The sequence below is a fragment of the Cynoglossus semilaevis genome, chromosome 11, assembly GCF_000523025.1.
Source record: "Cynoglossus semilaevis isolate Cse_v1.0 chromosome 11, Cse_v1.0, whole genome shotgun sequence".
Lineage (NCBI taxonomy): Eukaryota > Metazoa > Chordata > Actinopteri > Pleuronectiformes > Cynoglossidae > Cynoglossus > Cynoglossus semilaevis.
The window spans coordinates 15,551,723-15,566,738 of NC_024317.1; the positions used below are offsets into that span (position 1 = coordinate 15,551,723).

General features: G+C 40.5%; 1 protein-coding gene across 2 annotated transcripts; it reads left to right on the plus strand.

Moving 5' to 3' along the window:
- The first annotated feature begins 462 nt into the window (after positions 1-462).
- pkp1b (plakophilin 1b) lies at positions 463-14,166 on the plus strand. Of its 2 annotated transcripts, none has more exons than XM_025059957.1 (13): positions 463-884; positions 1,919-2,013; positions 4,485-4,900; positions 4,993-5,134; positions 7,069-7,276; positions 7,873-8,041; positions 9,510-9,627; positions 10,424-10,600; positions 11,473-11,694; positions 11,771-11,924; positions 12,544-12,730; positions 12,894-12,978; positions 13,288-14,166. In XM_025059957.1, exons 1-13 carry the CDS (start codon positions 692-694, stop codon positions 13,360-13,362), a joined length of 2,241 nt encoding a protein of 746 aa, XP_024915725.1. In that variant the 5' UTR covers positions 463-691; the 3' UTR covers positions 13,363-14,166. The 2 variants fall into 2 exon arrangements, with proteins under 2 accessions (XP_024915725.1, XP_008319084.1); XM_008320862.3 differs by having other exon boundaries at positions 472-884; positions 11,524-11,694.
- The last annotated feature ends 850 nt before the right edge of the window (positions 14,167-15,016 follow it).

Here is a 15,016-nt window from a genome sequence, read left to right on the forward strand (position 1 = left end):
TTAGGTTCTAAACTGCTAACACGCTTCATGCTATCTAGCTTGGACAGTTAAATAAAACAATTCATCAGTTTAAATTGAAAAAAAGTGATTTTAGATATAGAGTCTACTTAGCCCCTCCTACAGGCTAGGACAAGACACTACATGCTCACTGCTGACAAACACAAAACGTCATAATAATGTATACTTGCACTTGCGTGACAGACATTTACCTAATGGAGACATGTCAGCAGTAATGACTGTGTAAGGGAAAGGTCACTCGGCAAAAAAAGGATTTTAGTCCTACAATTTTGAAAGTGCGACCCCTAGTGTTTGCTCCCATGGGTTAAGTCCGTTAAGAAAGTATTTTATAGTGTTTTCTTTCTGTTTTGTTTGTACATTCGGTTGATGGCTTCCTGTTTGGTTTGGCTGTTCCTCCTTCTCTAACTTTGTCTTCTCATTGTCCTCCTCTCCCTCCTCTTCATCCTCTCCCCTGCTCCTCCGTGGTGACTCTTGTGCATATGATTGTTGGAGAAAGTGCACACGGTTAAGACAGGAATGAGTGAGTGAGTGCAGAACCGGAGTCTATCCTGTAAATGGGCGTGGTCTGACGGTCCACAGGCAAGGTGCGATTCTCTTACTGCACACACACGCACTTCAGAGTCTCCCTGCAGCAGCTCACAGGAGAAGTCGGCAGGAAAAAGAAAAGCTGACGATGATGAGTCTGGATCCGCTCAAAACCGTCATTTCCATCGGGAATATTGACGACACCTCCCTGGCTGTACCATCTCTTCACCAGTGCAGGTCTGGACAACAGCGAGTCCTGGAACAAGTGCAGACCATCCGCAGGACCAGGTCCAGACCGTCCAGCAGCAGCAGGATCCCGTCCAGTCCTCTGTCCCCCACAGGTGAGAGGGACACAGCAACAAGTCTGGTCCAGTTTCTTCAGACCAGAATTAGTTACCTGTTGATTAATTAAAGAATCAACACACTAACATTTTTAGTACATATAATACCATGTACCAGCTGATCTCAAAGACGGGGGCAGGATCCACAGACTGGACGGAGATTTTTTTTGTTTTTTTGTTTTAAACCAGACTATTTCTTAAATTTGACCTAAACGTTAACTGTTTTAACTCTGCAGTGAAGTTTCTAACCTATTTGGGCCACATGAGACGACCTTCTAACTCCCTGCTATGGAACACAATCCATTTGACTGTTGTGTCAGTTGTAGACTCATGTAGACTGTCCTGATCTCAGTCAGACTGGTCTAACACAAGCCGGGCCGCTGACCTTAAGTTGAAGCCTCAATAAACATGCTGGGAGTTAATGGGATTTAAAGATCCAGTTGATTTAGTGAAATAAAATCCGTGCTTTAATGTGCAATTTTTAATCGAATTAATTTCAGAAATTAATTAAACAAGATTAAACAGACAATGAAGCAAACTGTGGTGCACAGATTTGTTTCTGATATTGATCTGTGTTCACCAATCAGATTGAATCCTCAGCCAGTTATACTGTAGGAAATCCACTAGTATCTCTATGGAATGGTTCACAGCAGCCATCTTGGCGATTTTGTTTTTGTTTCAGTCAGAAATCTGTCTGATTTCAGAAATCTGAGAATATAAAGAAGAGATCAACATTTCCCCCCAGAGATACAGGAACAGATGATGTAAATTAGCATGTCAGAAACCTAAAATCCTAAAACTATGGAGAAAATGTCTTAAATCTGATTACTGCAGCAGGTTCATGCTGCACTCCTGTTCCTTGAACAGACAGATCTCTAATGTAATTATATATATACATATACATTACAATGGTGTTCACTGTTGGTCTTTAACCACGCTCTGAGTCTCAGATCTTGCGTGCGAGCGCCACAGTGTCTATGATAACAGCTGATAACTCTCACACCTGTTTGTTTTTATTTTTTTGTTTTTTTCAGGTTTTGTCAACGATTCTGTGTTTGACGAGCCTTCGAAGTCTCAGTCCACCATGTCCAACGGAAGTGTTTTCATCTCCAATGGCTTCTCCAAAACGGTAAGACTGAATTGACTGTCCTAACGCTATCAACTGACGCTGCATTATGGCTTATATCTTCAATTCTCATTCATTCTGGGTGACATCAAAAGGCTGAGTGTCACTGATCCCATCAAATATGTGAAACTGATAAGACATCTGTACCGTAGCTACAATGAACCACGTGTACATTTACCATGTTTATCAGTTATACTCAAGGAAATAGCAAAAGCAAGATTGGTCTCAGGCTGGGGAGTTACAGTGTAGCAGCAGCATTACATACAGAGAAAATAAAAAACAATGATGTTTTGACATATTGAGCGATAATAAACTGCAAAACGATATGTATTCAATGTATAGATAAGCAGTATAAACTGTACTGGTAAAATGGACAGATGGATGTATGAGAACGGAGTATAAAAAGTACAGATAAGCAATATAGAATAAATAAGAATGTATATATGTAAATATATTTACATATGTATATATGTACATATGTAAATATATATACATATATACATTTACACATATATATTTACATATAGTGGCGCTTTGGCCCAGAGGCAATGTCTGTCATTGGTGTGGAACCCCAGGGTTCACCTCCTGGGCAAGTTCGAATCCCTGTTAGGGCGGGGGTACCTTCCAGTGGACTCACCACCCACAGGAAGGTTCAGGGGTGTCGGTACGGTGCAGTGTGATTTGGGTGGAGACTGCTGCCCCCGCGACCCGCTAATGGATAAGCGGATGGAAATGGATGGATGGATGGATATTTACATATATCTACTGTATATATATTTACATATATGTATAGAAAAGATTGATAGAAGAACAGATAGAATGTGTATATATTGTCGTGTATTGATGGTTGGTCTATAAACCTGTGCTGTTGTGTTAACCTGTGGTCCCACTCTTATCATATCAACCTGGTTTTTCATTGGTTACACAGTAATAAAGTGAAACAGCCGTGCTGTTGTTGAAGAGATAATTGATACCACGTCCTTTGTGACATGCTTGGACAGGACGAGTGAGACGAAGAACCCTCAATAACAGCTAAATCCTGCAGCTTAAACTATATTTATGCTGTTGTCAAACAATCCGTATCATTACTTTACCATGTTGTGACCATGACTCCCAGGACAAACTTTCCCAGGAAAATGAGGACACCACACATGACACAACAATTCATTATTCTGTAACCACAAAAAAAGAAACAAAGCAAAAGTTGTCTTCACCTCGATCCTGTTTTGTAAAGACACAAGCTGAGGACATTTTCATCCTTCAGGGCTTTACACCTCGCTACTGTGGTGGTTCAACAAAAGAGACCGAACAGGAACAGACACAAAGGGTGTTTGATTCCTGCCGAACTCTGAGGGAAATCACAGTCAACATGAGTTTGGCAGCTGCTTCTTCCTTTTTCATTTCTTGGCTAAGTGATTTACATCATTAGCAAACTGGATTAGAAAACAGTCAGAAGGTGTGGAGAGAGTGGCTAAATCTCTGTGTTGTGTCGAGTGCATTTTACTAACTCCTGGTTTGGAGAACAATTGAGCTGACGTTGAAAAAAGTACCTGCCATAGTGTTGGCACCAGCTCTCTGTACTCAGTGTTTTAGGCCTCAGTTCACTGACGTCATAAATTTGTCTTGAATTCATGACCATCCTTTGAAGCGTTTATGTCTAAGTCTCAACACCTCTACCACTGAAGGCGTTTATTAATTAGTGTTTTGACACAGTGGAACAATTGCCATTTGAACCATTTTTACAGTGGGTTTGAATATTTGAATAGTTTAGCAGTGTATACAGAAACATTGGGTTTTAATATTTATGACAGTATGACCTGTGGAATATAAAACAGTTTGGTATCAATCATAGAAAAGTGGGTCTCTACCTAATTTGCGGTCCACAGTTTTAATAAACACTGAAGACCCCAAGAGTGGACAGAACTTCCCACAGTTACATTCTATTAAATACACTCTGACATCATTTCTGTCCAGTCAGCACATAACTGGACTACAACAGTAACTCGCCGTGGACAGAGCTCCATCTTTTCCCTCTACGTTTTAAGGAGAGGCAGAGGAAGTAGGTGTGGGAAAAACCTAGAACTGATTAAAACTAGTACAGACTATATGATCTAGTCCTGCATTACGACATGTGTCCCTGTGTCCCATTTTAGGGTCCCAACCATCCATTTTAGAAACCCTGTAGTACTTTATACAGCACGGGCCTTACGCTGGTTGTTTGTCTTCAGTTGACTCTCCTCCTATAATCCTTTGACATTCTTCAGACATACACAGACATCTGATTACCAGCCTCACCCCAGGCTGCAGCCAGGCTGTTATATAACAGACGTCAAACGTCAAACACCTCAAATCTTTCACAACTTGATTCGTTATTAACGACCTCAGCTCAAGTTTCTTCATCTCTTTGGCTTCTCTTCCGGCCGCCGCCATCTGAGAATGTTTTCTTCCATTAAAAACTAATGTTCTCTCTGCAGCTCGGCCTTGACAAAAGCCTGAAGCAGCAAGTCAAAAACTCCAAGGACTCCACAGTGAAGAGGAATCTCGCAGCTGCCTCTTTACACTACGAGAGGTGTTACGGCCCCGTCGGCACCATGCCTAAGGGCCACGCCAACACCAGCCGCAGCGAGCCAGATCTGCTCCGCCAGCGCTCGGTGCCGGCACGGCCCTCCGTTCCGATGCAGAGATTCCTCTCCAACAGAGGCACCTACCGGACGGAGAGGCAGAGCAACATGTTCATAACCTCCTCTCCAGGTCACAGCGTTCCTCCTCAGAACGGCCACATCAGTCCCACGAAAACCAACCACATAAAAACCATCAAAATGGATTTGTCCAAAACGCTTTCCAAGCCTACGGTCACTGACGGCGTTCCCAAATGCAAGGTCATTTCCAGGTGAGCAACCAGATGGTTTTCCTGATTATTATTATTATTGCTATCGGCAATGTGACTGAAACAAACACGTTTGATTGTCTTTTCCCTCTTAGATCATATGAGAAGAACGAAGTGGCAGATATCAGTATAAAGGAAGCCGTGGAGTTTCTCTCCAACAGTAATGAAGTTTATCAGCACTGCGGGGCATCTTACATCCAGCACAACACCTTCATTGACAACAATGCCAAAGAGGAGGTGAATAATGGGCTGTCTGTTTAAAGCACATAACTTCTGAAACGTGATCTGACATTCAGATTTGACTAATGACGACAGGGTCAAAGGTGAAGGATCATATAGGTGCCAAACAGGCAGCACAGACTGTCAGTGACTTATCAACAACAGTCAGACTCAGATAGTCCAAAATTGTGAAATATGTTTTGTCAAAACTGTCAGGATGAATAATGAGGAAAAAACTGTTACTGTGTTTTATCATAAACTAGATTAAAGTATGTAATTTTTATATAGAAGTAAAAATAGAAATATAAACACAGTCTGCACAATATCAAGACAGAATTAAATGATCAAAATTCCTGATAAAACACAGCTCTTTATAATAACAATAATAAATCTTAAATATATTTCTTGAAATAATTTGATAAAATGAATTAACCACTTTTTAATTTTTCTTAATATTTTCCTGGTGACTATTTATATGTATTCTTTATATTCTACTGCTTCTGAATACTTGATTCTGCAATATATCTGGAGTATTCAGATAAGAATTGTAAAAGGCACAAAGGTCAAACCACAACACACATATATTTGAAAAAAAATCCTTTTTATTTAAAACTCAAATTTAATCAAATCACATTCCCGTTTGGACTTAAATGGACAGAAATACTTGAATAAAACAAAACAAACTGCAGAGAACCAAAGATTGATGGACACGTGTTCTGATAGCTCATTGTTTTCATGACAGAACACTTGCTGACACATTTGCTGACCCTTACTTCGCGGTCAATAAATAGGCAGCTCACAGGCTTGATGTGGACCGCAGGCCACCATTTGTGGGTCACAGCTGTATACTGTAAAACTATGAAGACCCTGCCGTTCATTTACCATCTGAAGTTAAAGGAAAATGTCCACACCCAAGTTTTTTTTTTTTTTTTTTTTTGTAGTTATTTAAAATATTTAGTTTCTCTGTCTGAAAGAAATCCCACACCCACCTGAACAAGAATGAGAAATATCCCTGTGTTTGTGCACTTTAAAAAAACAAAAAAAACAAACCTTTACCCTTTCTCTCTAAAGCCAGATGGACCTGCTCCAGAGACCCTGGGGCAACTTGACCTGTTCTGACCTGCACACACATGACACCAGGGCTACTCCCACAGTAACTCTGTCGACCTGAACTTTTAGATATTTTGAAACGCCTTTCAGAATTATGTGGAAGACAGTACTTTATACTGTATACTGATGATGATTTCAGAATTAGTCGCATCTGGTAAAAAAAAAAAAGAATCGTGAAGAGGAAAAGAACAAACATAAATCCGAATTTAAAGCTAGATATAAATCTCCTGCTTCAGATGTGTAAATAAAGTCTTCTGAATCTTAATCCAACAATGAACGATTAACCTTAACCTAACGAACCTCGGCTAAATATATCCACATAACAGGCTAATGGGTTCAATGTCCGATATCATGCACCGGCCAGTAATCAGAATCAACCGTTTTTAGGCACAACTGGGTTTGACTGGTCACCAGTTGGTCAGCACATGTATTGGAGGTTCTTTAAGGTGGCAGTTGGACTTTAATTTAATATAGTAATAATTGTTTTGGTTTTTTTGGATAATTATTAGTTGGAATTAAAGTAACAACAAGGCACAGATGATTATTTTGGGGTATACTTGTAGTTATATATGCAGTTTGTAACACAAGTGGCAGGACGCAGTCTTGTTCTCCATGAAATACTGTAATCCAAATACTGATGGGGAAAGTATCACTTTTAAACCAAACCAAAAGCATTTGCAGACGATGTGTCAGGTACTTGTCACTATTCAAAATGATTCATTTCAAAGGTGTCCAAGTCCAACGGTGAAGAATCACAGTAGCAGCAGGTTTCAACACGGCTCTGTGGCAGACTTGGTTCTAATGACTGTTTCCAGCCGTGCTGATCCTTGTCTCACTGACAGGTGTTGAAGCTCAAAGGAATCCCTCCTCTGGTGTCTCTGCTGCGCAGCCCCAACACCCTGGTGAGCCAGACGGCTTCTGCCGCTCTACGCAACCTTTCCTTTAAAAGCGACAGCAACAAGGAGGCCATTCATCGCAGCGGTGGCATCGCAGAGGTGGTGGCGCTGCTCCAACACAACAACTCTGTGGAGATCCAGAAACAGCTGACAGGTACAGATCTGCTGAGACTCACCCAGAACCAGTGGAAGTTCTGGCTCTGCTTTTAGACTAGAGTCACAGTGACGAAAATACATCTGCACAAAAGCAGTTAGTTTAAAGATATCTTTAATACTAAATATATTGTATGTTTGTGGATTATGTGGAACTGTCATGCATCAAAAGCCACCAAAAGCAATAAATAAATAAATAAAAATAGAATAAATTGTAGAATATGGAGACACTTATTTTTATCATTAAGATCTTTTGTCTTGGATGGAATTGTAGTAGTTTCCAAAGTAGGGGGCAGGGCCCAGAGGGGGGCATAAGCCATTGCAGTAGGGGCCAACAGGGCAAAAGAGTTACATTTAAATATTTCCATTATCATTGTCAGAGCATTAATGATGTCTGTAATAATTTGTTGTGAAGTGAATTCAGTGGAGATTTGAGGCCAAAGCTGTGAATGTACACAGGGGTGATGGAGGAAAGGTTTGAGAAACACTGAGTGAAATCATAGAGTACCTAATGAACCGAATGAATATGCATCAATTTACTGACGTGACAGTTGATGTTTTGTTACTGAATATACTATTTTTCTCTACCTCCCCCAGGTCTCCTGTGGAACCTGTCCTCTGCAGACTCCCTGAAGCCAGACCTGCTGAAGACGGCTCTTCCTGTCCTGATGGAGCGCGTGGTCCTCCCATACACAGCAGAATCAACCAGCACCAAAGGTGACAGCAGGGACCCTGAGGTCTTCTACCACGCCACAGGATTCCTGAGGTACCCTCTAACTCAGAACTTCTGAACTCCAATCAGAATAAAGTTCTCATTACCGCCAACCAACCAGAGGTCAGGGGGTCATTCACTACTGTTACATTTATCTTCCTCCACCAAAGAAAGTCCAAAGTCTCTTCCGCACATCTGCTGATTTCCAACTAAGTGCTGTCTCCTACTACTTTATGACCAGAGGTCACTGAGCTTTAATATATATTTCACATCCAGTATAGATTGTATTTCTTTTAGTTCCAAAGTCCAAATACTACTTCTAAAACAGGGCACATGTTGATTAAATTGAATCAAATCATTATTTGTGGAATAAAAATAGATTATATTCTTAGACAAAATATCTTAGAATTAACATTTTTGTTTCCGTCATCAGTTCATTCTAGCTCTTAAAATTAATCTTAAAATTCTTTTATTTTTTTGGAGCAAAAAAAAATTAAAGAACCTTGTTTCAAAATATTTTTTTGTTTTAAACATTGAGCTTTTAATTATTTATTGTCACAAATATATTTAGTTTATTTAAATGTTTTCCTTTTTTTCCTGTAAATCACCTTTTCAATTCCTGCAAGTTGATCTGTATATATCTTTATGTGTCCTACATATTTATAAGAATATTATTTCCATGTATTTATATGTTTTCCCTGCCACCAATCATTTATTTAACAATCATACAGAGGGCACAACTGAACAAGAGATGGGGCGGGGGCCCACTAAGGTACATTCTGTAACACTGGATCTGGTGCAGTACTAACAAAGCTTGTTGTTTAACTTTTTGTGCTAAGCTAATTAGATTATACAAAGGTATATATATTCAAATAAAACAAATCAAAAAGTTGAGTCAACTAGAATCTTCTTACCCCCACCGCCCAAGACAAACCTTTAGAACAACACCATCACAGCAGTCAAACTGACAAACCTGTCTGACACAGTTGATATTATTATACATACACTCTCACTGGAATCTTGTTGCAGTGAGATACTTAATTTGTCCGTCCCGCCCTAAGGGTTCTGGTCATTAGAGACGCGTGTCATGACGGTCCTTAACTTCAATTTAAAACACGGTCTCTGCCTCTGTTAGATTTACAGTGTGTCAAGAAATGCCCCCCAGGAGTCCACGGGCCTCTGCTTGTAACATTTTAATATCCAAGAACTTGTACTGCGTCTTTTATGTGAACATCAGGCCACACGCCGCAGTAACAGGTAGCGGCGTTTCTCTTATCTCACACATCGTCACACGTAGCCTGCGTTGTTTGATGCAACACTTGTTCACCTACTGTATGTCACAGGTTTTATTACAGTGTCATTACCTGTAACTACTTCTTCAGGTGGAACCCTGTAAACCTACGGTGCACTGAGTAGATACAGTAGGTCATGTGACCTGTTCTTAACAATGTTATATATATTAAATATATGTTCAATATACATAGATAATAAATATATATTTGTTGTTATTTTTTCATCACAGAAACCTCAGCAGTGCCAAACAGCACAACAGACAGACGATGAGGAAGAGCCAAGGTTTGGTCGACTCCATGGTCAAATATGTTCAGGACTGTGTGGAAACAGGAAACCCTGATGATAAGGTAAAAAAAAAACCTATTCTCATTTTTTATGTTAAATTTGTTCTAAATAGATTGACTCTCGTGTTTTTTCAGCACAGTAGTTGTCTATGTACATATGTTACAGTAATATACCGTAAATATATTTTGGGACGCGTAGAGGAAAAAGGCTGTGGTTTTCACGTGACACACACAGTGGGTCGTAAATCATCTAATAAAGGTGCACATCGCACAGTAAAACTACCAGACTGAACAGAGGGACTACTGCCACACTTTACAGTAGGGCTATAAACAGTACTATGTACTCTCCCAACCCACGCCTTTGTGTTCCTGTAACCTTTGAGCAGTGAATGTCACTTTAGGAAACACTAGTTTACATCACTTTGTTTTGAGAATAACTATGTTTCATTGGTGGCAGTTGCAGTTACAACAGTGGCTCGTACTAATGACATATGAAATGATTATTTATTAATTCAGTGTTCAGCCCTGATGATAGTACTATATATATATATATAAATAAAAATATATAATTAAAACATATATAATGATAAGTAGTATTTGTACTAGTAATAATCAAAACACAATTACCAAAAATGTTTTTATTATTAATCATTTAGAATTCTGTTGAAAAATCTAGAGCTGTTACTACTACACATTAAAACACTAATACATGTGGTGAGATACAACTTACCTTCATTTGTACAGTCGAGTTGATTGTTGGGATTCTTTGTTCCTTTTGTGCACAGTGTGATAACGTGCTGCTTTCAAACACATTTGTCATATTTTTATTCTTTTTTTTATTTTATTTTATTCTTTATAGTCTTTAGAAAACTGCGTGTGTGTTCTGCACAACCTGACATTCCAGTTGGAGGCCGAGGCCCCGGCGCTGTTCAGCAGAATCACAGCTTTGGCCAAGCCGTTGAACAGGACCAACAGTCAGGGTGACAATGGGCCAATCAACTGCTTCAGCCCACAAGCCAAGTCATCAGAGAAAGAGGTGAGTGATAATGAAGATGAAGGTGATAACGATGATGGTGACAGTCAGTCATGCACCATGCCTGAGCCACACCCTCAGCGTGTTTTAGAATATGTTTTTATACAAGCTGCACTGAACACACTCAGAACCACACCCATTATATTGGAGAACATAATAGCTACAAGATATAATCAATTTTAATACGTACTTTACAGTATATATTTGGCGAGCAGCAGTTGAAGGAGGTAATAAACTGAGGAGCTCACTTAAAAAAAGGTGCTCCTTTAATGTAATATATGGCTCAATTTTCTACATACCTGTAGTTTTATTAGGATTACAACTTACAAACAGATTGCCCTGCTAGAGCTCATGTTTCCTTATTTCTGTAGTTGTTGTTAAAAAAGTTTTTAAAAAAAGACAGTTGCTTGAGGCAAAATGTTTTAAAGAAGTGTTCCAACACTTAATCACATGGGCGTGAAAGGCAGTAAACTTAAAGAGAGTTCTATCTCACACACACTGCAGCCAGGTGTCAGGTTTTATCTTGACTGTTTCCTCGGCTTGATTTTCTAGGAGTAATTCTTGGTAGAGAAAATAATTTAAATCTTACAGTGAAAATTCATTCTACCTCTAACTTTGTATCTATTTTAAAATAAAGATTAGGATGCAATAAAGAACCAGGACTGTTGTGGCTAACGTTAGCTCTGGTGTTTTCTCTAGGACTGTTATAGCTGTTTCTTGCTGCCTGCAGAAAAAACTTTTTAGTTCATTACCACCACCTACTGGGCTGGAGTGTGTGCATCGCTCAATAATTATCTGAAATGATGCATTACAGTGCCAGTCCTATTTTATGTAAAATCAGAATAAAATAGCTTTTTATGTGTGCATGATCTTAGACACAGACAGGTTGGAGTTGTACCCATGATCCTGTGTATCTCTTGGCCCAGTATCAGTTTGACTTCCCAGTGGTGGAGGACCCTCAGCCCACTGGGGCCGGCTGGCTCTTCCACTCCAAAACCCTGCAGAGTTACTTAGATTTGCTGGGCTCCAGTGAGCGGGAGGACACACGGGAAACCTGCTGTGGAGTTCTGCAAAACCTGACTGCACATGAAGGCATTGTGAGTATCAAAAGCTCAGCTGGTACACTCCAGGCCGGAGCTCTTAGCACACTGACCTAGATCTCTGTTTTCATAGGTTTCCAGAGTCATGAGTCAAATCATTGTGCAGAAGCTGAATGGCCTGCAGGTTCTCACTCCTCTAATGAAGTCCAACAAAGTCAACCTGCAGAAGAACACTCTGGCTTTGGTGGGGAATCTAGCCAAGAACCCAAACCTTCACAATGCCCTTGGTAAGAAGCGATGAAAACAACAGAAAACAAAACAGGAAACAGACAGAATCTGCACAGAAACAACAGTCCAAAAAAAACAAAACAATCATTTTGTTGCTCATGGTGCTGGTGTTCTAGGTCAGATTTTCCAGGGCATCTTATGAAGGCTTTAGTTTGTGATTATTTTTCAAATGTATCAAGTGCATTTAACAGGACTGATCCTGATCTGAAGACCTTGTTTTGTGTATGCCATTTTGTATGCATTCTTTTGCAGCCTTAATCTTATTTTTAAACACATTTCATAAATCAGTTCTTAATTTCACCGCATTCTGCATAAATACAATCAGTCACTTATGTCATACAATGATTGACTGTCACTCTCACACCCTCAGAGCTCAAAGCTACTCTGCTGTGGAGTGTGTTTACTGCAGGCACACAGAAAAATAAGAGCCAGACTTTCCTTTTTGTAGTAATTTGGGGGCTGAGCTTCGACCTGGGGGGTGCGGGCTTTGAGTGTGTGAGGCAGTGATGGTGAGCTGTAATCAACCCCAGTGTCAGCGTTGTTAATAATTACTCTGTAATCTGTTGTTTCGGCTCCACCAGTGTGAACTTGTGCTTTTGTTTGTCTTTGTTACCTAAGCTCGTAAAGCCCTGCCTGAGCTGGTGGGTATCATCAGCACTGGAACCAAGGGCGGGAATGAGTCTGACGACACCCTGTCCATGGCCTGTCAAACCGCCAACTGTCTGTTCATGAAGGAGCCTGAGATGGGCAAACGGCTGCTGAACGGAGCCCTGATCAACTCGCTGAGAGAGCTCAGCCAAAACAAGTAAGTCTGGATGTGTGCAGACAGACAGTGAGACCTGACTACAGTAAGTACCTGCATGAACACTCAGAGGATTAATCCATGACATGAGATAGGGGAATACTGATGACTCCTGGGAGAACGTGGTCCAATTCATCAATTTTCCTCTTTTTTTTTCTTTTTGCAGTTATTTCCCCAAGTCCAGCAAAGCTGCGTCCATGCTGCTCTACAACCTGTGGTCAGAGAAAGACTTACAGAGCTCTCTGAAGAAGGTGAGTTACAGCCTAACCAGCGGTGCCACGGCCTCTCAGGGTTTGGGTGTGTCCTCTTTGTCTGTCGCCCGCCTCTAGGCGCACACCTCTCTCTGGTATTTGTGAGAAACAAAGGGATAAGGTTGAGAGGATTAGGTTTGGTGAAGCAGATTCATGTATAGCTCCACATCAGCACGGAGCCTTATGTAATCTGAACTCCAACAGTCAGGTGGCGGGTTTTTGTTCCTGCGAATTGTTGTTGTATCTCTGACAGTTTGTCATAATTGCTGAGGCGGAACGCTGGTAAATATTTAATTGTTTGTCCTGCAGCAAGGGATGATCAAGTCCTCGTTTGTGAACCAAACCACTACGTCAGCAATGAAGGCGCTCCACGTCGTCGACTGACGCCGCGGCCTCCGCTGATCACAGACCGGAGAGAAACTGTCCTGTCAAGTTTTCTGCACATTCACCAGATGTAAAGGCACCGGGCCTGAGCAGCATCCTTTCTCATTTCACAAAGACTTGCAGACATATACTCCAAAGTATCATTGAATCCAGATTGTGCGATAACCGACCGATGATTTTACTGACCTGCTGTTCGGTGACTCTATGTAGGAAAAGGTGACAGTTGAGGTGAAGCATGTCTTTTAAACAGCGATGATGTTTTTTTTTTAGCAGCCTTGCTTCTGTTTTATCTTTCCATACCGCTGACATCTTAATTCTAATGTGTGAAATTGTTTGGATGGAAACGTCATGGCGAGGAGTTTGTTTTGCACTGATATTCCATTTTTGATGCCGTGACGTGAGATCATTGAATGTGTTTGACTGTGTACAGTGTAAAAAAAGGCTGCGCTTCTATTGTGACAATAATGAGTTTGCAGTAATTGCTATAATCTTGTCCAAAACAGTAATATCTTTAGACTTAATTGTTGTTGTTGTTGTCGTGTTTGATGCGGGTGTGTGTATCATCATGTGAATGTGTTGGATTGAAAATGAAAAGATTTGTCAATAAAGTTGTCAGAAAATCCAGTTTCACTAGTAATAATTAGAATAATAGTAATCGACATAGTCATAATATTCAGTACATCTTTTACTTTACTACTCTACCTTTACTAAATGTATTAGCCCGCATGGTTCAAAAAAATTTTTCTGCTTTTGCATGCGCACTAAGTATCAAAAAGTAAAGTATTTCCATCCTTTTAAAAAATACAAATGTGTGGGGTTTTTTTCTTTAAACATTTCCTGTCTTCTCACACTGGCCATTTCCCCAGTTCTGTAGTTCATACAGAGCTTTTTGTCAGGACAACACAGTGTTTGGGTGGTTAATGCAGTTGCCATACAACAAGGCTGTCACTGGTTCAAACCCTTGTGGTAACTTGTAGTCTTTCTCTCAGTCCAAAAACATTAATTACTCACTCTAAATTGAAGACAGATGTGAATCAAGTCCTTCGGGAAGATTAGTTAAACTGGATGATTGAACTCCATAGCAAAGAGTGTGAATGGTTTTTCTGTCTCTGTATGAGCACCTATGATGAACTGGAGAATTGGAGTTAGCTCCACCCTCTGACGTATCTGACCTGGTTTGAACCACCAGTGGATTGGTCCATGACCCCATCTCTTCACAATCCATTTGGCATCACAATTATTGTGATTTGTCACAGTTACTGGCATAACATGAAGAAAATTGTCGCTGGTTCGCATCTTGTCACACCCATCCAGGTTTTGGCTGCTGCGTTTGGAATGCCTGGAGGCAGATGAGCAACTCATCTGTCAAATTCACACTGCTCCACCCTCTGTGATTTATTTATTTATCTGTACTTTTCCAGGCCAAGTCATTTCACTACAGCCAGCCAGAGCAGCTGTTGTTGCTGCACTGGGGTGAATTAGTGCTGAGCAGGTTTTAAACTTTGGTCTTCCAACCACATAATCCGGCCACCAGCCACCAGGGAGCAGCGGGGTTAAAAGTCAGCTCTGCCTTTATGAGGTGCCAGACTGGGGTTGAGTTTCCTTCATAATCATTTCATTTTCCACTGACAGATTTATGCTCAATTAGGTCATT